General features: G+C 47.2%; 1 protein-coding gene across 3 annotated transcripts in view; it reads left to right on the forward strand.

The window, feature by feature from the left end:
* GIGYF2 (GRB10 interacting GYF protein 2) overlaps window positions 1-27,154 on the forward strand; it is a 734,963-nt gene that overhangs the window by 91,204 nt on the left and 616,605 nt on the right. For all 3 annotated transcript variants that reach the window (XM_030217174.1, XM_030217173.1, XM_030217175.1), the window contains 2 exons: window positions 7,920-7,998; window positions 10,330-10,459. In XM_030217174.1, the coding sequence (XP_030073034.1) occupies window positions 7,958-7,998; window positions 10,330-10,459 (171 nt within the window). In that variant the 5' untranslated portion in view covers window positions 7,920-7,957. The remainder of the gene's footprint in view (window positions 1-7,919; window positions 7,999-10,329; window positions 10,460-27,154) is intronic.

The raw sequence follows: 27,154 nt of genomic DNA on the forward strand, positions 1-27,154 counted from the left end.
TAAATCAGTATTTCCTCTATCTCCAGCAGGTGGCAGACATTCTCCCATAAGCTCCCGGTGTCTTCTGTTTGAGTTGCTCCAGTTCTGGGTTTCCCAGTTGAATAGAGCTTGGGGTAGTTTAGGCTGATATTGGTGCCTGATTTGGGGTACATCTGGTAGTGCAAGGTTTCTTCCCCCCACACCTCACAGCTTCCTTCCTTACCCTTCCTCACAGACATTTAGAGAAAAATATATATTAGAAAGACAGATTTTTCTGCTGCTGTGGCTTCTGGTTGAGGGGTTTTCCCTGTGCTGATACCGCTGACTAGATTCAACAGCCCTGACAGGGAACCTGACAAACTGAGTGTACCAGTAAGAACGGTGATTATTTTGCAAATAACCCTTTAAATTTCTCTGCTTTTTCAGATCCTTAAGCTGGTCTGCCCAGTGGTCTACTTTGCCAGCCTCAGGGTAGCCAGGATTATGTCTCATTTGTACCCCATCTCTTCAGAGGAGTTAGAAAAATTTAAGTTGCCCAAGGTGAATGTCTTAAAAAGATAACCCTTTCCATTGAGGGTGGCATAGTTCTTAAGGATGTTCTGGATAGAAAACTGGAGTCTGCCTTAAGCTTTCTTTCAAGGTTTCTGCTCTTTCTTCAGGTGGCAGTTTGCAGTTGATATGCAGTCATGTCGTGCCTCAGTTGGGTTCAGAGAGCGACTGACACCATTTCTAATTCTGGTACTTGGTTTTCCTTCACATTTCCTGCTATGGAGATGGGCTTAGCTTATTTAGCTGGTGCACTGTATAATTTTCTTAAAGCTTCTGGTAAGCAGGTGGCCTTGGCAGTGATGGCCAGGCATTTGCTCTGCTCTGGTTTTGTCATTGGGCAGTATCTCACCAAGATCAATAGAAGTTGGTCAAGGATTTAGGAGACAAACCTAGGGGTTCGTTTTAGATCGAATCATTGTTGTCCTCGTCTTAAAGACAAAAAGTACTTCAGACCTGGTCAGGCTCCTTCCTTTCAGTGGCGCAGGTATCGGCAGAAACAGTCCTTTTGTTCATCCCTCTCTGGATGACAGGTTGATCAGAGCTTTGCCTGTTCAGGAAAGTGTTCAGGTCACCTCCAGATTGGTAAATCCCTTACAGTCATTAGGTTGGGTGATCAATATGCCCCTCCAGAGTGATAAATCCCTTAGCCATTAGGTTGGGTGATCATTCTGCCCAAGAGCCATCTGTCTCCCTCGCAAAGTCTGGAATTTTTGTAGGTCCTCTTTGACACTCTTTAGAGGAAGGTCTTCCTGCCGGATCACAGGAGGGACAAACTTCTTAACCAGATCCTTCTCTTATTGCTGGATCTGAATCCTCATGCCTGGGATTACGTACAAGTTGTGGAACCCATAATGGCGACTCGATGTGGTTCCTTGGACCAGAGCTCAAATGTGCTGTCTTCAGTAATCTGTCTCAGAATTATGATTTACACCTTCTCTGGACACCTCAGGCGAGGTTCAGTATGTCCTGGTGGCGTCTGATGAACAATCTTCTCAGAGGGGTCTCCCTAGCTATTCTTACATGGATGGTGGTGGTGACAGATGCCAGCTTGGCCGCCTGGGGGGGCCAACTGCTTTCCTCACAATACTCAAGGCCATTGGAGCAAGATGGAATTGAGTTAACCAATCGTCTGGAACTCAAGGCAGTCCGCAAGGCTCTGCTAGCCTTTCAGAATCATCAGGTGCAATCCAGTTCGGGTCCTGTTGACTGTGGCTCACATACACAGGGCAGCACTCGGTGTGCACAGCTTGCTATAGAGGCTCACCTATTAGTTCAATGGGCAGAGAAGCATGTGCCTCTGATTTCAGCAGCTCACATAGTGGGGGGACCTTGAATGTCCAAGCAGATTATCTGAGCATAACCTCCTTGGATAGAGAGGAATGGGATATGTTGACAGAATTATTTTGCCTTATCATTGGAAAGTGGGGGATTGATTCTGGACCTCATGGCATCTCATTGAAACACCAGGATACCCAGGTTCTTCAGCAGAAGAAGAGAGTTTGGTTCAGAGGGGATAGAAGCGCTGTCCCATGCTGTGGTCAGAGTTGATTCTTTTCAACTGTTTTCTACCCTGGTCAGTGATAGGACTGGGTGCTCCATTGAATTGTCGATCGATAGGGTCAGGTAATTCTGATAGCTCCAGACTGGACCAGAGATCTTGATCTGCAGGTCGATGAGCAATTTTGTTCTCCCCCCTCCTTCACGGGTTACTGTGGCAGGAGCCAGTGCAGATGGAGGATATGTTCTTCTTTGGTCTTGCAGCTTGGCTGTTGAGAGATCAAAACTGAGGAAAAAGGGTTATTCTGATATCATTGCTACCTTGCTTCAGGTGAGGAAAAGTTCTACTTCAGCCTATGCATGTGTTTGGAAGGTATTTGAAGCCTGGTGTTTGGATTGAGCTATATCTCTGTCATTCTTTGCCTCAAAGTTTGGCCTTCTTGCAGGAGGGTTTTTAAAAAGGAACTAGGCTATAACTGTCTTAGAGTTGAGGTGGTGGCATTGGCTTGTTACAGGGATTTCTTTCTAAATTCTTCTCTGGCTGCACATCTGGATGTTTGCTTTTTAAAAGGAGGGTTTGTTTTCAGATCTACAGAATTTACCCTTTAAACCTCAGAGGATGGCTACGTTGAAAGACCTTACTTTTAAAGTCTCTTCCCTAGCATTAGCTCCACTGTTCTGCAGAATGGGTGTTATCCCTTCCTACCAACACATGGAGGTAAAGACAACCAAATTCTACCAATGACATCACATTGCTTGCTCATACACCCTGTTTGGGTGTGGACTCCCCAGGCTCCTCCTATAGATCCCAGGCTCACACTTTAAAAACAAATAAAAAAATTGGCTTGGTTAACTTTGTCCTTAGTACAGGGAATAAAGCTATTTACAAAAAAAAGCACACCCAGAGAGCCAGGCCGAAGCAGGCCCGAGCAGCAGGACAGGCCTGCACATGTCTGCCATATGGTTGGGCATGCCAGCTGGTAGGCACTAGCTGTGGTGTCAGTGTGTCCGTGTGACAGGCTGTTTCCAACTTTAGAACCTTCCTTCAGAAGACTTAGGCCCAGGACTCTGGGTGTACTCAGCACTTTTCCTTTTCAGTAAACAAAATGAAAGAGATATGAATAAACAACTCAAATTTACATGTTACAATTTATAGCAATACAGGTTCCTGTGATATTACTGTATCCTGGAGTAGGCAGAATAGCGAGTTCCACTCTGTGAAGTTATGCTCTTTTGATTATCATTGCAGACACTGTGGTTGATGGGACATGGGTGCATTCCAAAAAGGGACCTTCTGCTACTTTGGCAGGTGGTATCCCTGGAAGAAAATAGAGCATGCATCGGCTAATATCGGTGAGGTCATAGTAACATAGTAAATGACGGCAGATAAAGACCTGTATGGTCCATCTAGTCTGCACAACAAGATAAACTCATTTTACATGGTATGTGATAGTTTATATGTATACCCGAGTTTGCTTTGTAACTGGTTAAAACTCAGTTTTTCTCTACCTCCATCTGCTGGTAGGAAGGTGATAACACTGTCTTGTGCAGAACAGTGTAGTTGACTAAAGGAAAGACTTTATCAGGTAAGACATAATTTCTCCTTATAATTTTGATTACTGTCTTCTGCTGTCTAAAGGGGTAGAACTAACTGCTGGTGTTTTGGCTTTGACAAAGTTTAGCTGCATCCAACTATTGTAGTTTTTGAACTCCAATTATACCTTTGGGACTTAGCATATATTTTATATGAAATACAAATTTTGGGACCAGTTTAAAGGCAGAGTGCTTGCGTTTGAGTCAGGCTTTAACTATTGCAGAGGCACAGCCATGGATGACAAGAATCCCAGTCATTGTGTAGCAGTGATACCTAATAACTAGACTTGGGGCCCCAATTTAGGAGTTCTGGAGGGAGTCCTAGGCTGGTTGCAGTGACTGGTTTAAATGAGTTGGAAGGATGATCTAAACAACAAAAAGGGAAGGCTCCCATGTAATTGTGAATGACAATTTATGGCGCAGTAGGTCTCTTCAGATTGAATTGAATGTCTATAACAGCGTTTTTCAACCGATGTGCCGCAGGAGGGAGGGAAGAGAGGAAGGGAGATGTTGGACCACAGGGACAGGGAGGGAGCAGAGAGGAAGAGGGAGGGTTGAAACTGGGAATTGATGAACCATAAGGGCAAGGTCATTGGGGGGGGGGGGGGGGGGTTTGTTATGGAGATGAGTGAGAGGAGGATAATACAGAGGATAAAAATTTGGTAATCGGGATTGAGGAGTAGAGGAAAGATAGAAGGGATTAGAAGACAGGGGAAGGAATGAGACAGGAACTGGGAGAGATAGGGGTGAGAGAAGGAGATGGAAAGTTGATAGTTGAATAGTAGACAGAAATAGATGGAGAACTGTGGGGTGAGAAAGTGGTTGACATCTGTGTTGACAGAGAAAAAGAAAGGGAGGAAAGAGCTAAAACAGATCAAATATGTCAAACACAGGTGTAATAAGGGAATGGAACAAGACAGGAGGAGAGAAGAGAAGAGAAATGAGCAATGGACAGCAGCCCCTGGAAGGAGAAGACTGGAAAGCAGAAAAGGAAAACTAGGATCAACATAATGGGAAAAATGTCCAGACAACAAAGGTATAAAAAAGTTTTATTTTGAATTTATTAGCTGTGTTAGTTTTGGACCGTGGTTCCCAAACCTGGTCCTGGAGGTAGCCCATCGAGTCAGGTTTTCTGGATGTCCACAGTGATTACTCATGAGAGGGATTTGCATGCAGTGGAGGCAGTGCATACAGATACCTCTCATGGATATTCATTATGGATATCCTGAATATTGATTGGTTGGGATGCCTCCTGGATCAGGTTTGGGAATCCCTGGTTTAGGAAATAATACTTTGTGGATATCTTTGTATTTATGCTCGGTGTAGGAGGAAATGCGCTTGTTTTTATTTCTCCCATGTTGTGGTACATGCCTAGTTTGACTTCTTGGGGTTTTCATTTCAGTTTTTATCTTTATATCTTTAGATTGTAAGCTCTTTTGAGCAGGGACTGTCTTTTCTTCATGTTCAGTTGTGAAGCGCTGGGTACGACTGGTAGCGCTATAGAAATGATATGTAGTATTTCTAATTTGTGATCCCATTCTGTATTTGGTGAGGGTCTGTCTGTGTTTTGCATGTGATTGAGTTACGGTATTCTGTTGGCATGTAGCTTCTATGTAGAGATCTGTAACTGTTCCACTTGTTCTGTTTTACCAGTTGGAGGTGTGTTGGTTTTTTGGGGCTTAGTTCTTCCATTCACATGTAGGGTTCTTGCTGTTTAAATCATAGGAATTAGTTCTACTGTTATGATATATTTGTACATGAATGTTAGGCTAATTTTGTTATCTTTGAAGTGTATTGTTGCTCTTTTGCTAACTTGTCTTCAATAAAAATATTCAACTATAAAGATAACAAACACAATGATTAAAATTGTCATTATTGAACTTTAAATACAATCTTAAATCTCCATTTGTTAATGATAAAATATATATCCTTAAAAAAACTGATGGTGTGCCTCAACAATTTTTGCTCGTCAGTGTGCCGTGAGGTGAAAAAGGTTGAAAATCAGGCTGGAATTGTTTGATTTTATTTTATATGTTGTACTGTTTTATTATATTATGAATGCAATTCTGTAACCCATTCTGAGTGCTGTTGGGAAGATGGGCTAAATAATTGAATGATTAAATGAGAGTAAATAAATTAGGCTTGGAAGAGGCAGGGCTATTTTAACTCTGAGGGCTAGATGCAATAATCAATCGTTAGAGCCCTTCCCTTACCGATTCCCTTAGCGAATCAGTAAGGAACGGGCATGCATCGAGGAATAGGAATGCAAATGAGCTGCTCGTTGTAACTCGCATTCTCTATTCCATCGTTAAACAGTCAGCCAATCGGCCGGTGGAGCATGCGCAGAGCAGCCAAGCGTTATGCTGGCTGCTCTGCGCATGCCAAGGACGTCCTTTATGGACGTTTGGCTCAGCTAAACGAGCTGTGATTGGCTCAGAGACTTCCAGATCTCTCAGCTGAGTGAAGCACGGCCAAAAAGGACGTTTTTATTATTCCAGGGTTGAATGATGTCCAAAAAAGAGCTTGCAGCATCGGAGCCTGTTTGATTTTTGAAAATAAAGCTTCACTTAAAAAAAAAAAAAAGTACATTTTGGATGGCCTTCCCCCCCCCCCCCCCCCCGCAATAATAAAAACGTCCTTTTTGGCCGTGCTTCACTCAGCTGAGAGACCTGGAAGTAAGGGAGGGACATCCAAGCAAGTAGAGTTGTAGCCGAGTGGTTAGAGCACCGGTCTTTTAATCCAGAGGTGGCGGGTTCAAATCCCACTAATAGTTTTGTTAAAAAATACTATCAACTAACACATTTGCTTATTTCCGATCTGACGAAGAAGGGCAACCTTCGAAAGCTAATCAAGAAATGTATTAAGTTATGTTCAATAAAAAAGGTATCATCTTATTTTCTTTTCCATGTTTTCTTTTGTTTGATTTCTATTGATAATCGTTAAAAAAAAAGTTTTATGAAGTCTTTATTGAACATTTATCAAAACAGCATTGGAGGCTGTTTGATTTTTTTTTTTTTTTTTTTTTAATATAGTGAAGAACGTCCATAAAGGATGCTCCTGACGAGCAGTTGGCCGTTTTTGTCCCCAATTTTTTTTTTTTACATTTTAATAATTTTTCCAATCCTGCGTAGCCCCAACAAGAGGTACAGACCTCTCGTTAGATTTTCCAGCGTTTTCCAGCATTAAGGCAATTGGAAAAGGTTAGTGCATCTCATTACAATAGGATTTCTACATGATTTGCTCATCTGCATTCCGTTTTCGTTAGCTGCTACCGTCGTTGGAAAAAAGTGTTTAGTGCATGCCAGGGTTTACTACTTGCTCGTTAATGGCAAGGGCTCGTTAAGTTTAGTGCATCTGGCCCTGAATGGTGAATGGGGCTCATGATATGCGTTGCACAATTTTACTTGAGAATGACGAGCCTCGAATATACCAGAAAAGGTGTGTCTCTCTGGGGATGGGTTTGGTGATAGTGGCAGAGTTGAGATCTGATTAATATGTTTATGTATCATTTTCATACTAAAGCATCTAACCAGCAGTGAAAATTTGAAAGCAGGGCTAATCTGTGAGAACTATGACTTTGCTTATGTTCCATGTGTTTGTGATCCATCTGAGTAGGTTTTGTTCAAGGCTTTTTGGTGACTGCATGCTGCAGCATCTCTTAGCTTGTCACTTTTTTGACTTATTCCTTTGGATGATTGACCTAGTTCAAAAGTAGTCTTGCACTTTTTCTAATTATTCCTGTGTTCTCCCAAAGACCTTTTGAATGTGTTCGCCACCTGGCTAATTTTACTGACCATCCAGCTAGCTTATCAGAAAAATTTATAGTACTGTGCTGTGCTCCATACCTCCACCCTGCTACTTGTTTGTGCCACCCGGCTGACAAAAATTTGAAAGAACACTGTATTCTAATGATTTGTGTAGCACTAAAAGGTGTATGTGATAGAGAAACAGTAGAAAATATCTGCCTTGAAGCTTACAATTTGATAAGAAAGACAAAGACCTCAAGACAGAGAAGGCTAATTGAAAGCAATGAGGCCTAGTAAAATCCCCCCTGGGGAAGCAGTTTGTAGACAAGGAAAGGAAGTCATATGCAGGATGAAAAGATTTGTTTTTAAAAGCCTTCAGAAGGATGTATTCTAACCTGGATTTGAATTTGTCAAGAAAAGGAAGCAATAATAAATCCCAATATATTAATTTTTTCTCAGGGTATTCCAGGCATTTGGTGTACCAAATTAGAATGTGTGGTGGAGGAGAGTGTAGGTGACAATTTTTTTTCTTCATTTTTTTTTTTTTTTTTGCAGGTTTACATTTTTTCAAAAATAAAGGATAAACAGAGGAAATGGCAGCCGAAACTCAAACTCTTAACTTTGGGCCTGAATGGTGAGTTCTGTAGAATAATATCATCTTTTTAGCTTCTCTGTCCTCTCTGCCACCAGGTCTGCTATTTGAATATTTGATTATCTGTATTTTGCCAAAAGATGCAAGGCATGATGTCTCTGCTGACCTCTAAAATGCTACACTTAGTCGTAGACCAAGTTTTGTCATTCAGATTGTGAAGGGCTGCTCACCCTAGCTTTCAAGTAATAATTGAGAAGACTAGACTTCTTGCCCACCTGTGTCAGAAGTCTGTCTAGTACATGGGGTTTGCTGTAGTTTTTATAATGTTATATACTCGTATCTTTGAATTGCTTTTCTTGTACTCCTTCTCTTGAAATTCTAGATAGCACACTGAAACACCATCTTTCCTTTTCAAACTCCTGATGCCTTGCATTTGTTCTGTGTAATACCCTCTTCTATATTAAACTAAGGTGTGGAAGGATATTGTCAGTTTAATAACCAGGATTTAATTGAGTGAGCTTAAATATATTACCTAATAAATAGGGATGGAAAATTCTTGGGTGTGTAGTCCAGTGATTTTCAGCCCAGTCCTCGGGGCACACCTAGTCCACATAATTTTGCCCCTAACCCCCCCACAAGCTTTCCCCCAACCCCACTTAAACTTAATGACCCCCCCCCCCCCATCAATCTCTGGAGGCAGGAGCACATAATTCCCTTTGTGGGTTGTATTAGAAATCAGACTTGAACTGATATGTCTTCTAATTTACGATTTAACAGTTTTAATAAGATCAAAGAAATCCAACATCAAAAGACTAAACAACAAGTCTCTCTCTCTCTCTCTCTCTCTCTATATATATATATAAGCATCAAGCAATAACATGTCTATATACAAGCATATCAGAATAATAAGCAAAAACATCTGTACTACAAGACTAGAGAACAAATGATCCCTTTTGTTTTTTTAATGGATATGAAAACACCCACACCCTCCCTCCTCCTCCCCACCTCATTTCTTATCAATGTTAACTGTGGTATACAAAATTACCTCTTCCCCCGAACCCCACTTTAACGCAGTACTTAACGTATGTCTTCTAATTTATAATACCCATACATATATACAATATATGTATTCACTTTTTCTTTTGAATTCACAGTCATATTAAGGCCAAGAAAAAATATATAAGGTGAAAGCTTTTTTTTTTTTTTTTCTAAATTGGACTACCACCATATATACTTAAAAACTGCTGGCTCCCTACACCATCACTCAGAATAGCCGTTGCTTGACTGCAGATTGGCCCAATTTTGACCGTCACAGCTTCATTCGGTACTTCGGAGCTCTGCCTATCTCTTTTCTACCGCCCTCGGCCCGTAACACCGTAAGATAGTAATAACTATATCTACCATAGGGAGCGGTTGTCCGTTGCTCCTGATCGTCAGCTGGTCGGTTGGCCGGCGGAGAGCCCGATTGCATCGGCGGTGCGGTGGTGGGTGCTTTAGTGCACAGACCAGTTCTTGATCGGGAGTGATGCAGTTTTGGGAGCGGGCTGGACTGGTGGCCTTCTGGTTCAGTTATTCCTCTAGCCTTTCCGCCGGGCCATTGGCATCTCTGCATTGTGGGCCTTCTTCCTGCGAGCTCCGCCTGAGCCACTTGCCGCTTGGGTTAGTCACCGGACCAGATCGGGGTCGTCTTCTACATTGCCTGTCCCGGCTGCTGCGCGTTGGCAGCTGCTTCGTGTTGGAGAGTCTTTTCGAGTTTGGCTGCACCTTGCTGGGGACTTGCTTCTTTTTGAGTCGCCGGATCCAGCTGATGTCGTCTGCCTCCGGTGACCTCTTCCACTCTTCAGGCCGCATACTGCTGCTGCTTCTGCACCTCACCTGTGCTTCCTGGGTATTCCTACAGTTCCCAATTATGGATTGCCTTGCCGAGAGCTGTTCAAGCCAATCTGATCTGTCTCAGCATCTGGTCTTCCACAGTCCATTTTAGACACTCTTGCCCTTCCCCTTTTACTTCCTACCCTGTTCCTTTTACCCTATCTATTGTAATTGATTCCTGTACATTGTAAGCCACTTTGAGTCTGCTTAATGTGGAAAAAAGTGGGGTATAAATGTTCATAAATAAAATAAATATATGTTTTTGTTCACTTTATTGCCACACATTAAAGTGGAAGAACATGGTAACCACGCTGTACCTTCTTGAGAAAGTGACTGCATGGAGCTTTTCAAGCAGTGTGTCCTTTTATCTCCCAGTTATATTGTGGGGTGGCTTATTTTATATTCTTAAAAAATATTTTGAAATAAAATGTTAATTTTTACTGTGACTGAGTGATTTTCCTCATCAGTATTTCTGTTCTTTTCTAACTTCTCTATTTTCAGGCTGCGGGCTCTGTCTAGTGGTGGGAGTGTGATGTCACCACCTCCTTCACCAGCTTTGCCAAAGTATAAACTAGCAGATTATCGTTATGGGAGAGAAGAAATGTTAGCACTTTATCTAAAGGATAATAAGGTAAGCAGGAGAGTAGGATTGTTAGACTTGGTTCTATCTAAGAATAACAAGGGTAGATATAGGTCAATGGCTGTTTGTTTCCTGTATAGCATTGTTCACTTTATGTTTACCTTTTTACTCCACTAGGAGGAGACAGTTTGACAAGACATACTTTGTGCTGTTTGCTTTTGTTTAAAGAAGTTGCTGCACATTTTCCTCATAATAAAAAGAATCTCTCCCTCTAGTGCAGGACACTTTGTTACTGATAACAGATCTTCCCTTAAGTGATGCTCTGATCACACAGAAGCATGCATTTTTGTACCATTTTTGCACATTCATGTTAAAAAAAATAGATATATGTATTTTTTTCTCCAAGGACAAGTGGGTGATGCCCCCCAGAAGTGCCCTAGTGCAGATGCTACCCAGCAGTTCTAGTATTCAAGAAGCTTTTTGTAGGCCTGCACCGCTCTTGTGCGAGTGCCTTCCTGCCTGCCCGAGTTGCGCTGGATCCACAGTTTCACTTTCTCCACACAGCTGAGAAAATGCAACTTCTGTCACATTAAACTTTATTTTTACAACTTTTTTGCCTTCCTGATTCTTCAGGTTTTGTGAGTAGCATGGGATGACTTTTAATTTTAATTTATCCTCCTTTCCCTTTCATTTTTTTTTGTCTTTCCGCTTTTTTGTGTTCGTTTTTTTGTTTTTTTTTGTTTTTTGCAACCTGCCGTTTTTAGGCCTGAACTCCTGGCTGGGTTCCTATATAATAAATATTCTCCGAGGACAAGCAGGCTGCTTGTTCTCACTGATGGGTGACGTCCACGGCACCCCCTTCTAATCGGAATCTTCACTAGCAAAGACGTTTGCTAGCCCTCGCGCGCCCATCGCGCATGCGCGACCTTTTTCCCGCCCGAACCGGCTCGTGTTCGTCAGTCTTCTTTTGTCCACGCTCGGGACGGTCGTGTTTTGCCGCCGTTTCGTGCCCCTCAGAAGACCTCGTGCATCTTTCGCGGTTTTTCAACTTTTTCTGTGTTTAAAAAAAAAAAGAGAGTAGGTTCCCTTTTTTCCTGTATTTCTAGCTTTTTCCCAGCTTAAGTATCCTTTCGCTTTCGGGAGGGGCCTTGTTGGCCGCCCGTACGGGTTTTTCTCCCTTTTTTTCTCGGTGCCTATTGTTATCATCGCGAATTTTGATTTCGCCGGCGCGATTTTTCCGCCCATGTCATCGAAGCCTTCCAGAGGCTTCAAGAAGTGCACCCAGTGCGCCCGGATAATCTCGCTCACTGATAGGCACGCTTCGTGTCTTCAGTGTCTGGGGGCTGGGCACCGCCCGCAGGCCTGTAGTCTTTGTGCTCTTTTGCAAAAGAGGACTCGGGTAGCGAGATTAGCCCAGTGGAACGTTCTGTTCTCCGGTGCTTCGACGGCAACAGCATATCGAGATTCGTCGGGTGCATCGGCGTCGACGGCATCGAGGCGTCTTCCTCCTGCGTCGTCGGTACCGAGACTTCGAAAGAGTGCATCGGCGTCGGTGGTACCTGGACCCCCGCTGGTGCTGATGTCGTTGGACGGTGGTGCTTCGTCTGGAGTGCAGGTGAGGGCTGTCCATTCCCCTGCTGGTGGCGGTGAGCCTTCGGGTAGGTCTCCTCCTGCCCTGAGGGCTCCTGCGGTACAGCCACCCTGGGATCGACCATCTTTGGCCCCGGCCCCGAGGAAGCGACGTCTGGATTCAACGTCCTCCTCATCGGTACTGGGGAGCTCCGGTGACATGCTTCGCTCGAAGAAGTTGAAGAAGCATAGTCACCGGTCACCTTCCCGATTTGGTACCGGGAGCTCTGGGTCGCCGAGGGAGTCGGCACCCAGCAGGCATCGGCACCGGGAGGACCGCTCACCCTCCATCCAGGAGGTGTCGGTGCGCTCTACCCCGGACAGCCCGGTACCGCCTCCGTGCCCGGAACAGATTCTGACCTCGACGCCTGCACCGGCTTCTCAGTCTTTCTCCACAGCCGCTCTGCACGAGAGTCTCCGGGCCGTTCTTCCTGGCATCCTGGAAGAGCTGTTGCGCCCTTCTCTTCCGGTACCGGGGGTGCCTGCGAGTGAGGCGACAGCTGGCCCTTTGCCCGGGGTGAGGTCCCCGGTACGGTTTCGGCCGCCTCCCAGGTGGACTCCCCGACGATGTCGGGGGAGGGAGCTTCGCTGCTGCCGGCCAGGGAGTCCACCTCTCGACGCTCCCACTGTGGCCGTGTTTCCACAGAGTCGGGACGGGCACGGCTTCAGAAACAGGTCCGTGAACTTGTGTCTGATACCGATGATGAGGCCTCGTGGGAGGCAGAGGAGGACATCAGATATTTCTCTGACGAGGAGTCTGATGGCCTTCCTTCTGACCCCACTCCCTCCCCTGAAAGGCAGCTTTCTCCTCCCGAGAGTCTGTCTTTCTCCGCCTTTGTCTGGGAGATGTCTACGGCCATCCCCTTCCCGGTGGTTGTGGAGGATGAGCCAAGGGCTGAGATGTTCGAGCTCTTGGACTATCCTTCTCCACCTATGGAAGCATCCACAGTACCCATGCATCATGTCCTGAAAAAGACATTGCTGGCGAACTGGACCAAGCCACTAACTAATCCCCACATTCACAAAAAGATAGAATCCCAGTATCGGATCCATGGGGACCCAGAGCTGATGCGCACTCAGTTGCCTCACGACTCTGGTGTGGTGGATCTGGCCCTAAAGAAAGGCTAAGAGTTCTAAGGAGCATGCTTCGGCGCCCCCGGGCAAAGACCCCAGAACCTTAGACTCCTTTGGGAGGAAGGCCTATCATTCTTCCATGCTCGTGGCCAAGATTCAATCTTACCAGCTCTACACGAGCATCCATATGCGGAACAATGTGCAGAAGCTGACGGACTTGGTGGACCAGCTCCCTTCTGAGCAAGCCAAGCCGTTTCAGGAGGTGGTCAGGCAGCTGAAGGCATGTAGGAAATTCCTGGCCAGAGGGGTATTTGATACCTTTGATGTTGCGTCCAGAGCCGCTGCTCAAGGTGTGGTGATGCGCAGACTCTCATGGCTGCGTGCCTCCGACCTGGAGAATAGGATCCAGCAGCGGATTGCGGACTCCCCTTGCCGAGCGGATAACATTTTTGGGGAAAAAGTCGAACAGGTGGTAGAACAGCTCCACCAGCGGGATAACGCTTTCGACAAATTCTCCCGCCGGCAGCCTTCAGCATCTACCTCATCAAGTAGACGTTTTTATGGGGGAAGGAGGGCTGTTCCCTACTCTTCTGGTAAGCGTAGGTACAATCCTCCCTTTCGACAGCCTGCGGCCCAGGCTAAGCCCCAGCGCGCTCGCTCTCGTCAGCAGCGTGCGCCTCAGCAAGGCCCCACAGCTCCCCAGCAAAAGCAGGGGACGAGCTTTTGACTGGCTCCAGCAGAGCATAGCCGATATCAAAGTGTCCGTGCTGGTCGATCTGCCGGTGGGGGGGAGGTTGAAAGTTTTTCACCAAAGGTGGCCTCTTATAACCTCCGATCGTTGGGTTCTTCAAATAGTCCGGCAAGGATACGCCCTCAATTTGACCTCCATGCCTCCAAATTGCCCACCGGGAGCTCAGTCTTTCAGCTTCCAGCACAAGCAGGTACTTGCAGAGGAACTCTCCGCCCTTCTCAGCGCCAATGCGGTCGAGCCCGTGCCACCGGGGCAAGAAGGGCTGGGATTCTATTCCAGGTACTTCCTTGTGGAAAAGAAAACAGGGGGGATGTGTCCCATCCTAGACCTAAGGGCCCTGAACAAATATCTGGTCAAGGAAAAGTTCAGGATGCTTTCCCTGGGCACCCTACTTCCCATGATTCAGGAAAAAGATTGGCTATGCTCTCTGGACTTAAAGGATGCTTCCATGCATATTCCGATACTGCCAGCTCACAGTATCTCCGATTCCGTCTGGGAACACGTCACTTCCAGTACTGTGTGCTACCCTTTGGGCTCGCCTCTGTGCCCAGGGTGTTCACGAAGTGCCTGGCTGTGTTAGCAGCAGCGCTCCGCAGACTTGGAGTGCACGTGTTCCCTTATCTCGACGATTGGCTGGTGAAGAACACATCCGAGGCAGGAGCTCTACAGTCCATGCAGATGACTATTCGCCTCCTGGAGCTACTGGGGTTTGTGATAAATTATCCAAAGTCCCACCTTCTCCCAGTACAGAGACTCGAATTCATAGGAGCTCTGCTGGATTCTCGGACGGCTCGTGCCTATCTTCCGGAGACAAGAGCCAACAATCTGTTGTCTCTCGTCTCCCGGGTGTGAGCGTCCCAGCAGATTACAGCTCGGCAGATGTTGAGATTGCTCGGCCACATGGCCTCCACAGTTCATATGACTCCCATGGCTCGTCTTCACATGTGATCTGCTCAATGGGCCCTAGCCTCCCAGTGGTTTCAGGCTGCTGGGGATCTAGAGGACGTAATCCACCTGTCCACGAGTTTTCTCGAATCCCTGCACTGGTGGACGATTTGGTCCAATTGGACTCTGGGACGCCCTTTCCAAATTCCTCAGCCGCAAAAAGTGCTGACTACGGATGCGTCTCTCCTGGGGTGGGGGGAGCTCATGTCGATGGGCTTCATACCCAGGGAAGCTGGTCCCTCCAGGAACAAGGTCTACAGATCAATCTCCTGGAGTTACGAGCGGTCTGGAACGCTCTGAAGGCTTTCAGAGATCGGCTGTCCCACCAAATTATCCAAATTCAGACAGACAACCAGGTTGCCATGTATTACATCAGCAAGCAGGGGGGCACCGGATCTCGCCCCCTGTGTCAGGAGGCCGTCAGCATGTGACTGTGGGCTCGCCGTTACGGCATGTGTCTCCAAACCACATATCTGGCAGGCGTAAACAACAGTCTGGCCGACAGGTTGAGCAGGATTATGCAACCTCACGAGTGGTCGCTGAACTCCAGAGTAGTGCGCCGGATCTTCCAGGTGTGGGGCACCCCCTTGGTAGATCTCTTCGCATCTCGAGCCAACCATAAGGTCCCTCAATTCTGTTCCAGACTTCAGGCCCACGACCGACTGGCATCGGATGCCTTCCTCCTAGATTGGGGGGAAGGCCTGCTGTATGCTTATCCTCCCATACCTCTGGTGGGGAAGACTTTGTTGAAACTCAAGCAAGACCGAGGCACCATGATTCTGATTGCTCCTTTTTGGCCGCGTCAGATCTGGTTCCCTCTTCTTCTGGTGTTGTCCTCCGAAGAACCGTGGAGATTGGAGTGTTTTCCGACCCTCATCACCCAGAATGAAGGGGCGCTTCTGCATCCCAACCTCCAGTCTCTGGCTCTCACGGCCTGGATGTTGAGAGCATAGACTTTGCCTCTTTGGGTCTGTCGGAGGGTGTCTCCCGTGTCTGTCTTGCTTCCAGGAAAGATTCCACTAAGAGGAGTTACTTCTTTTTATGGAGGAGGTTTGCCGTCTGGTGTGACAGCAAGGCCCTAGATCCTTGCTCTTGTCCTTCACAGACCCTGCTTGACTACCTTCTGCTCTTGTCCTACACAGACCCTGCTTGACTACCTTCTGCACTTGTCTGAGTATGGTCTCAAGACCAACTCTGTAAGGGTTCACCTTAGCGCAATCAGTGCATACCATTACCGTGTGGAAGGTAAGCCGATCTCGGGACAGCCTTTAGTTGTTCGCTTTATGAGAGGCTTGTTTGTCAAAGCCCCCCATCAAACCTCCTACAGTGTCATGGGATCTCAGTGTCGTTCTCACCCAGCTGATGAAACCTCCTTTTGAGCCACTGAATTCATGCCATCTGAAGTACTTGGCCTGGAAGGTCATTTTCTTGGTGGCAGTAACTTCAGCTCGTAGCTTCAGGCCCTGGTAGCCCTTGCTCCTTACACCAGATTTCATCATAATAGAGTAGTCCTCCGCACTCACCCTAAGTTCTTGCCGAAGGTAGTGTCGGAGTTCCATCTGAACCAGTCAATTGTCTTGCCAACATTCTTTTCCCGTCCGCATTCCTGCCCTGCTGAACGTCAGCTGCACACATTGGACTGCAAAAGAGCATTGGCCTTCTATCTGGAGCGGACACAGCCCAACAGACAGTCTGCCCAAATGTTTGTTTCTTTTGATCCCAACAGGAGGGGAGTGGCTGTGGGGAAACGCACCTTATCGAATTGGCTAGCAGACTGCATTTCCTTCACTTATGCCCAGGCTGGGCTGGCTCTTGAGGGTCATGTCACGGCTCACAGTGTTAGAGCCATGGCAGTGTCAGTGGCCCACTTGAAGCCAGCCACTATTGAAGAGATCTGCAAGGCTGCGACGTGGTCATCTGTGCACACATTCACATCTCATTACTGCCTGCAGCAGGATACCCGACGCGACAGTTGGTTGGGCAGTCGGTGCTTCAGAATCTGTTTGGGGATTAGAATCCAACTCCACCCCCCTAGGCCCATTTTTTATTCTGTTCCAGGCTACACTCTCAGTTAGTTGGATAAGTTGTTAGGTCAATCTCAGTTATGTCGTCGCCGTTGCGAGGCCCAATTGACCATGTTTGTTGTTTTGAGTGAGCCTGGGGGCTAGGGTTACCCCATCAGTGAGAAGAAGCAGCCTGCTTGTCCTCGGAGAAAGCGAATGCTACATACCTGTAGAAGGTATTCTCCGAGGACAGCAGGCTGATTGTTCTCACAAACCTCCCGCTTCCCCTTTGGAGTTGTGTCTTCCCTTGTCTTTGTCTTGCTACATATGGGACTGACGAACACGAGCCGGTTCGGGCGGGAAGACGGTCGCGCATGGGTGCGCGAGGGCTAGCAAACGTCTTTGCTAGTGAAGATTCCGATTGGAGGGGGATGCCGTGGACGTCACCCATCAGTGAGAACAATCAGCCTGCTGTCCTCGGAGAATACCTTCTACAGGTATGTAGCATTCGCTATAATAAAAAAAATAATAATTTAATCATTGAGCTATTTTTCCCTTGATGATCCATAAGCCTACCGGTGGGTTAAAGTGGTGCACAGACTGTAATAAGACCGTGTCTGTGACTGACCCACATGACCTGTGCCCTAAAAATATCTGGAGCCTGATTATAATGAGACCTCTTTGTGCTCCAATTGAAAAGAGAACTCAGAAAACTAGAGGCTGTGTGTGAAAGGCTTTTCAGCACACAGAAGTGTGGCACATTGGCATCAAGAGCATTGGTTCCCATGGTTTCTGGAGCTGCACAGGACACCGGTGATGTGTCAGCATTAGAAAGGTCTCCACCTGCCTCAATGTCTAGCGCCGAGTTGTCCTCATTGGCACTGAAGTACCGTAATGCTGGGCACCGAGCAAAGGTGAAGAAGCACTGGCATTCGTCCCCCTTGAAGCACGGTGCCAGGAACTCTGATGCATCAGTGACACTAGTACTCAAAGCGTCGGTGCCGGGAGGATCGCACCCCCTCTGTTGAAGCAGTGCTGATGGACCAGTCTCCCTGAAGCCGAGACCACACTTCCAAGTCGGAACTGACATCTTTGCAGGCTGTCTCCACACCGGCAACAGCCCTTCCTTGTCACTTGCAGCAGATGAATCCAGGAACTAGTGGGTTAAGTCCGCCTACCAGCAGGTGGAGATAAACAAACTTAAGGCAGTGATGCCAGATGGCCAGCTTCTTCCTCAGTTAGTATGTCTGTATCTCAGTAGGTGGTGGACGGCTTTTTCTCCAGCTCCTGGGCCGGTGGCCAGTTTGAGCTGGGGGTGGTAGACTGGTGGTGGCCCCTTTGGCAGCATACGCAGTTGCTGGGTCCCTGCTGCACCTCAAATTCCCTCTGAACAGGCTTTTGCTGTTCCTTTCCTTCCCTGTTTGTTTCTGCCTCCTCACTTAAAAAAAAAAAAAGAGAACCATAGAATTTATTTAAAAGAGAAACACAGAAGCACAGGGAGCTGTGTTTTTGCTGAGAGCAGGTTTGTGTTACTGCTGTCCGAGTCCTGTTTTCTGTTGCCTGCTTGTCTGAGCCTGCCTCGAAGTGGAGTCGGAGAGTTTTTTTTTTTTCTTCGACTCAGCTGTCAGTTCCCGTCCTTTCCCGGTCCGGGGTAGGTCCTGCTGGGTTCCTGTTTGGGAACAGGCAATGGCAGCGGAGGCGGTAAAACGCTGTTCCCAATGCGGCGACGAGTCTTTGTAGCGTGGGATGCGCTAATTTGCCGGGACTCAACGGAGCAGTGCCCCCCCCCACGAGAGCATGCTTTCCCGCCCAGAGCCTTGCGATTCTCTCGCCATTTTGCGATCGGTCATGGAGCCAGCTCCGGTAGCGGTTTTGGGCAAAGCTTCTTTTCTGCTGGTAGGGGAGTCGGGTGGTGGGGGCGCTGTCAGGCACTGTGGGCAGTGGTGCAGGTACCAAGGCTGCGACCTCCTTTGCGGGGGAGGGGTCACCCGCATTAGCACTTGTGAGTTCCTGCGGGTGCCATTTTCTCCCTCCCTAACCATGTGGTTCTTGCCATGACAGTGGGAACACAGCAAGCCCAGAACTAAGCAGGGCTAGAGGAGGCATGTGCTAGGGGCTGGTGCAGTACTTGAGGAGGCTGATGCAGCTTCTTTTCCCCCTGAATTTGTTCTTATGCACAAAGCTTTCTTATTGAAATGCAGGGGGAATCTTCAAGATGCTTCTGTTCTGCTGTGCCCCCAAGGGCCCTGGGTCATCCTTACTCTGTCCCTTCCACAGGCCCTGGAGGAAGACTGGGCCCTCGTATGTCAGTGAAGGCCACCTGTCTGGGGATTCCCTTCAGGCAGCGTCTGAAGCTCTGGAAGAGTGGGAATGGCCACCAGAGGAGGGGGATGACCCCACCATTGTGCACCTGTTTCGAAAAGAAGAGCTGTCTGCTGTGTCATTCCATACCAAGTGGTCTAAAATTAAAAAAAAGTTCCCACCATCATGTTCTCCAATTTTGTTCAAATTTTATCTGTTGCACGAGTCAGGTAAACGAAGTTTCCCAAAATTTGAGGTCTCTAATTGCAATAGTTGCAGATCTAGCCCCCCTTTTCTGAAAGGTTGTCAGTCCATGAGTGCGCAACATTTACCAAAATGCCTTTTTTGGGGTCTAATAAAATCCAAACACATTTATAAGAATGGCTAAAAAATTCAAATCCTATACAGTTTTTGACGCTAATTCTGATGAAATACATTTTAACATTATGGATGCAAAATACAGTCAAATAAGTTGACTCAAAAGTGTGCATCAAAATTGGTCACAACTCATCGGAACATACTTGGACCAATATTCAGACTGCAACAACTTCCATGCAAACAAAGATACGGACTTGAAATTTTGAACAAGCATTATGCTTGTGCTGGACATAATACTGCCAGATTTGCAACTAACCAGCATCTATAACTGCCCTGCAGGATCTCTTCAAAGTTGGCACTGTCAGCGCAAATGGTAAAATGTACCAAAGTTCAAAGCCAATTATTAAAAAAGAGTCTGCCTGAATCAGCTTGTGAATAGAATCATCTGAAAGAGAAAATTGTGCTCTACAACACTGATGTGTTTTTATTTTGCAATGCCACCATTAAGTAGCCATTTACTCAGGTCAAAGTATGTTATATTATGTGCGCGCAATGTATTACGTTGGTCCATGATGGCTGAGCCATTACTGGTTATCACATTGAAACCTGCATCCCTATCGCCATAGGGGCCACGCCTGATAGCCATGCAGTAACAGCCACGGGTGGGTATCTTTACTGTAGGATCCCAAGCCTGATTGTGTGTTGAGAAGCCAATTTCTGGTGCATTTTGATTCCGATAAGACACATACATTTCCTTTAAATTGCAAAGCAGCAGCTGTTTTTGCTTGTACGTCTTTGTTCCTGAAATTCTAACAGGCACACAGTCTTTCTTCCCTGGACAAAGTCTACTGAATTCATCATCTTCAAAACAATCTTGTACTTTCTGAACAACTTCAGATGAGAACTTCCTTCCTTGGCGATTTGCTGGAACAGCTAAAATACCTTGCTCATCCTTCAGTTTTCTGGCTTGCTTTACCATTTTTTCTGATACATCAAATGCTGTTACTGTATCTTTAATTGTCCAGCTTCTTGGAACTAAGGTCAATATTTGAACCTTTTCCTTATGTTTTGATACTAAATTTTTCTTTCAAATCTTCTATAAAATTATCGAGATCTGCACAATTATTACATCCTGGCCCACTTTTTATTTATTTATTTATCATTTTACTTAATTACATTCACATTTATCACATAAATGTAAGGGAAAACAGAAATTGATATTAAAATAGAAAACATTTTCTCCCACCAATATATGTTATATAATTGTCCACAACTGGGAGATCCAAGATCAGGAAAACAATCTCAAAGAAATTAAGAAAAACTCAAAATGGTTAATCTTACAATTCACTTTTTCTGAGGGAGGAAGGTTAATCGGTAATTGCAGCCGGTACAGTGGTAACTAAAGGAAGTTGCTGCAGAGGGTTCTTCATCTGTTCTTTCAACTCCACAAACTCTTGTAATTTCTTAGGTTCAACAAATAAGTAATTATTAAAATTCAAAGAAATAGAACTCTTACAAGGGAATCGCACTAAGAAGGTCCCACTTAGAGAAATGATCTTTGGCTTAACAGCCGTGTTCGAGGAGGACAACACCACGGCTTTACCTTTTCTTTTCCCCATTCTCTGGGGAGCGCACCTACTTCTTCAGGTATTCTGGTGTAAAACGGGAACTCAACTAGCGTACGTCCTCCCTCAATGCCATCTTGGATCCTCTAGACGTTTTCCTTATGCTTTGATACTTTAAATTTTTCTTTCAAATCTTCTATAAAATTATCAAGGTCTGCACAATTATTACATCCTGGCCCACTTTTACGTGGTTGTTCGTGGTAATTGATCCCCACAGCAGCAGCAGTTTGGTTTCTAATTAAACTTTGTGCTTCAGAAATCTTTCTTTTTGCATAGCTTGGCTTATCTCTGTCACTTAGTTGTCTCCTTTTCATAGTGAAGCACCAATAAACTCACTCTCCAATCCCCCAGTTGATTTATTATCCGGAGTCAATGCTGTGCCAGGACCTCCTCAGATCGTTTGAGAATCCTAACCCACTTTGGGCGTTTCCACTGTCGACCTCCATAGCGAAGCGTTACTGTTTCCGGGTCTTGGAGAGGTCATGCCAACAGGGGGACTCAAAGTCACTCCCTCTCCACTGAGATTCGACGATAAAGCCTTGCTGTTCCCCGAAGCAGGAACCGATATCCCCGACGTTATGACCCTGAATCTCTCCAAAGTAGACTGAGAAGTGGTGGGAACCCCAGCCGTGTTTGAGGAGGACAACACCACGGCTTTGCCTTTTTTCTTCCCCATTCTCTGGGGAGCGCGCCTACTTCTTCAGGTATTCTGGTGTAAAACGGGAACTCAACTAACGTACGTCCTCCCTCGATGCCATCTTGGATCCTCCAGTTTGGGACACTCTTTGTCTGGTTTCTCCTCAGAGGCCTGTCTGATATGGGTAACCCTTCAGCATAGCCCTCTGAGTCATTGAAACACGGAAGCCCCTCCACCACTTACAAGGTGGTGTCCCTTCGGAGGGGTTCTTCATTTTTCTTGTCTTCTGACATCTATAATTAAATGGTACAACAGATGATAAACACACTTTTTAAAAGATTTTATTAAGCTGGAATATTCACCTAAGATGGCACGACCAAACTGATAACAGCGCACAATAAACGATTGGACAATCAACAAATAAAATACGAATGAATAAATAATTATATCAATACTTTTAAGCGACTATTAAGACTCAATTTCCTAGAAATGAAGAAAAATTAGCGCATCAAGCGTACTAAATATAACATTTTGACCTGAGTAAATGGCTACTTAATGGTGGCATTGCAAAACAAAAACATATCAGTGTTGTAGAGCACAAGTTTCTCTTTCAGATGATACTGTTCACAAGCTGATTCAGGCAGACTCTTTTTTTAATAATTGGCTTTGAACCTTGGTACATTTTACCATTTGCGCTGACAGTGCCAAATTTGAAGAGATCCTGCAGAGCGGTTATAGATGCTGGTTAGTTGCAAATATGGCAGTATTATGTCCAGCCCAAGCATAATGCTTGTTCAAAATTTCAAGTCCGTATCCTTGTTTGCATGGAAGTTGTTGTGGTCTGAATATTGGTCCAAATATGTTCCGATGAGTCGCGACCAATTTTGATGCACACTTTGATTCAACTTGTTTGACTGGATTTTGCATCTATTATGTTAAAATGTATTTCATCGGAATTAGCATCAAAAACTGTACAGGATTTGAATTTTTTAGCCATTCTTATAACTCATATTCTTATAGACTCATATTCGGTAAAGCAAAATATGAAAGTGCTAAACCCCTGAGAGAAAAACTACACTGGCTCCCACTCAAAGAACGGATCACGTTCAAGGTATGCACCCTAGTTCACAAAATCATCCACGGTGACGCCCTAGCATACATGTCAGACCTGATAGACCTACCACCCAGGAATGCTAAAAAGTCATCCCGCACTTTCTTGTCATCAAGCAGATGAAGCCATTACGTTTGGGTTGTGTCCATCAACCAGCAGGGGGCGATAGAGAGCACTCAAATTTCACAGTGCCACATGGTCAGCTAGCTCTACTGCCTCTTCAGTATTCTCTATCTCCCCAAGCAGGGTGGTTGCAGCTTGATCAAGCTCCTTAAAAAATCTGCCTGGGGTGGCTCCTGGCTTGCCAGTTGTTAGCCGGGGTGTTAGAGGCTATAGCAGCTTCACTTTAAAGGCACATAGGTTAGCCCTTTCCCTGCCTTACCCATCCCCCCAGTGGATGTGAGCACATTAGTTTCACTTTTCCCTGCTCTTTCCCACTCTATACTTGGTGGATGCAGGCACATTGGTTCGTTTTTCCCTGCCTTTCCCACTGTTCTGTACCTCCAGAGTTGATTTGATTGCCTCTTTTGCTGTTTTCTCTACTTTCCTCACAGCGTTAAAAAAAAAAAAAAAAAAGCAAGAGGTTTTCTTCAGTTTCTACAGCGTGACCGGAGCTTGTATACTCGGTCCAGTGAGGTAAGAGTGTTTTCTGACTCCTCTGGGGAGGGCCCGCGATCGGGACATTTTTGGCATGAAGCCGCCATTTTGAATTTTCTGCCGTTTTTCGGCGATGGCTGCAGAGAGTGTTAAGCGCTGTTCCAAGTGTGGCAAGCGCAGATCAGCAGCGGGGCTCTATAAAACGTGCTGTTCAGGCGTAAGAGCCTGCCCGAGCATGGCGAGCGATGATTCTTCCCGCTCGGTGGAGCTGGCAGCGGGCGCCATTTTGAAAGCACCACATGGTGCGACCCCCGCTGAGACGGAGGGTCTGGAGACCGGAGGGGGCCTTCGAATTGAGGCTGGCCAAAGAGCTACTAGCCCCGGACTGGAACGGGGTGCCCAGGGAGATTTTTTCTCCCCTGACTTTGTATTATTGCTTCATAATGCATATATGCTTAAAAGAGCTCAGCCACAGGGGTTTACTACGGCCCCCCTTACTGCCCCTCCGGTGGATGCAGGCCTGGGATTGCCCTCTGAGGTGTTTTTCCCTGATAGCTGGCCGCAAGAGAAACGCAGAAGGGTAAATTCCCCTTCAGAGTGGCGCACCCCCCTTTCCCCCCCCCCCCCCCCCCACCCCGTGGTCGGGATGTGGTGACTCTGAGGGGTCTGGCAGGCCCTCGTGGCCAGAGGAACCAGAGGAAGGTGCAGAAGGGCCACTGGATCCAGATGATCCGTCCGCGGTGAGGATTTTCCACCGCGAGGAGCTGCCAGCGCTTATTTCAGATTGTCTTACAGGTCCTCTCTATTGAAGATCCTGGGAGTGGCATGGCCTCATCTGGAAATCCGACAATGGCAAGTACCAAAAAGCCTGCTCGAGCCTTTCCTTTGCATGACTCCATCCAAGAGCTTATTTCAGCTCAATGGGCTGATCCCGAAGGACCTTTGAAAGTTCCCAGGGCTATGGGGCAATTATACCCTCTGAGTGAGGAGCATTTGGCTCGCTTTGCAATGCCTAAGGTGGATGCCCTAGTCACAGCTGTGACAAAGAGAACTACCCTCCCGGTTGAAGGAGGTGTTGCCCTGAAGGACATGCAAGACTGTAGACTGGAATCAGCACTTAAACGGTCCTTTGAAATAGCTGGTCTTACTATTCGGGCGTCTGCATGCAGTTGTTATGCTGCTGGAGCCTGGTGATGGAGCGGAGCCCTTGTCTGAAGTGGCTCCGCGAATGGAGTCGGCCTTGTCCTTTTTGGCTGACGCCCTTTATGATATTGTCAGAGCTTCGACTAAACAGGTGGCTGTAGCAGTGGCGGCTCGCCGTCTTCTGTGGCTACGGCATTGGGCGGCGGACATGGCCTCTAAGTAAAGGTTGGTGAAGTTGCCCTTTCAAGGCCTTCTCCTGTTGGGTGAGGAGTTGGAGAAAATTGTGAAAGGCCTGAGAGATGCTAAACCCCAACGCTTACCCGAGGATAGGCCGTGGCCTCCCTCCAAGGGTCAGGCGGTTCTCTCCTCTTATAGACCTCGCTTCCGCGAGGCTAGAAGGTACCGCCCGGGGCATTCTGCTGGGTCCACTTCTCGTGGCCGGTTTTCAGCAGAGGAACTCCTTTCGCTCGGACAAACGTTCCGCAGCAGCAGGCTCAAGACCTGGAGTTCAAGGGCGACCCTCTCAATGAGGGTGCGCCGGCCCCCTCCTCGATTCCTGTTATAGGAGGACGTCTTTCCCTCTTTCTCGAGGAGTGGGCCAAGATTACCTCAGATCAGTGGGTCTTGGACCTGATCAGAGAAGGATACAGAATAGAATTCGATGCCCCGATAAGAGACGTGTTTGTGGAGTCCCGATGCGGTTCTGCCACCAAACGGGCGGCGGTAGAGGAGACCTTACAAGGCTTGATTCACATTGGGGCAGTTTCCCCCGCTGCCTCCCGCCGATTTCGTCTGCGGCCACTACTCCATTTACTTTGTGGTGCCGCGAAAAGGTGGGTCTTTTCGCCCTATTCTGGACTTAAAAGAAGAGAACAAGTCCCTAAGAGTGCGGCATTTTCACATGGAAACCCTGCCCTCCGTCAGTACGGCGGTACAGCCAGGAGAGTTTCTCACATCTCTGGACCTGAAAGAAGCTTACTTGCATATTCCAATTTGGCCCCCGCACCAGAAGTTTCTGCGGTTTGCGGTGATGGGAAAACATTTCCAGTTTCGGGCCTTGCTTTTTGGCCTTGCCACAGCTCCCCGAACCTTTTCCAAGGTAATGGTGGTAGTAGCTGCTTTTCTCAGGCAAGAAGGTATCCGGGTTCACCCGTACCTAGATGGCTGGCTCATCAGAGCGGACTCCGCAACAGAAAGCCATCAAGCTACAGCCAGAGTGGTCTCAGTACTGCAATCTCTAGGCTGGGTCGTCAATGTAGCCAAAAGTCACCTGACCCCCTCACAATCTCTAGAATATTTGGCGGCACGGTTTGACACAGACTCGGGATATGTATTCCTACCCGAGCAAAGGCGGTGCAAGCTTCAGAATCAGGTCCGTCTGCTCCTGAGGATGCCCCGCCCGCGAGCTTAGGACATTGTCCAGCTGTTGGGATCGATGACGGCCACCTTGGATTTGGTGCCCTGGGCGAGAGCGCACCTGAGACCTCTGCAGTATTCCCTGCTTCAAAGATGGTCTCCAGTATCTCAGGATTATCAATGCAGACTCTCTTGGCTCCCTGCGGCCCGACTCAACATGGAGTGGTGGCTCTCAGACAGCATGCTGCGGTGAGGAATGCCGCTGGTGCTCCCCGATTGGTGCCTAATGGTGACAGATGGCAGCCTGAAGGGCTGGGACGCATAGTGCAAGGGGAAGCATGCCCAGGGTCTTTGGACACCCGACGAGTCGGAGTGGTCTATCAGTCGCCTAGAGTTGAAAGCGGTGTTTCAGGTGCTTCTGGCCTTTCAAGTGACCCTGGAAGGATTGACTGTCAGAGTGATGTCGGACAACAGACAGTGGCCTACATAAACCGACAAGGCGGCACTCAGTGCAGAGCACTGGCCGCGCAGGCCGAACAGATTTGCCACTGAGCCGAGCTGCATCTAAAGTTTCTGTCGGCAGCTCACATTGCAGGTCAGAGCAACGTGCAAGCCGATTATCTAAGCAGGCATCAAATCGATCCAGCGGAATGGGAACTGGCAGACAAAGTATTCCTGCAGATATGTGCCAAATGGGGCAAGCCCGTAATGGATTATATGGTGACAAGCTCAAATGCCAAAGTCCCATGCTTTTCAGCAGACGGAGAGATCCTCGATCAGCCGGGTTGGATGCTTTGGCTCAACCCTGGCCTCTGAGCTTCTGGTATGTGTTCCTTCCGTGGCCCTCGATAGGGCGTGTGCTCCTGCGGATTCGGCTTTACCCAGGAGAAGTGGTTCTCATCGCCCCGGATTGGCCCAGGGGGCCTTGGTATGCGGACCTCCGACAGATGCTAGTGGAGGATCTCCTTCCTTTACCTCTGGTACTGAACCTGTTGTCGCAGGGACCAGTGGCCATGGAGGACGCCTGCCGTTTTGGTCTTACGGCATGGCTATTGAGAGGGCGCAATTGAGAGGCAAAGGCTATTCCAATAATGTTATTTCCACTCTCCTGCAGGCCCGCAAGCGGTCCACTTCTGTGGCTTATGCCAGGATCTGGCACCAGTTTGAGGCTTGGTGTGTTTCAAAAGTGATCACACCCATGCGGGCTCCTGTCTCACCGATTCTGGACTTTTTGCAGGATGGTGTACAAAAAGGCT

This window comes from Microcaecilia unicolor, chromosome 10 (assembly GCF_901765095.1).
Source record: "Microcaecilia unicolor chromosome 10, aMicUni1.1, whole genome shotgun sequence".
Lineage (NCBI taxonomy): Eukaryota > Metazoa > Chordata > Amphibia > Gymnophiona > Siphonopidae > Microcaecilia > Microcaecilia unicolor.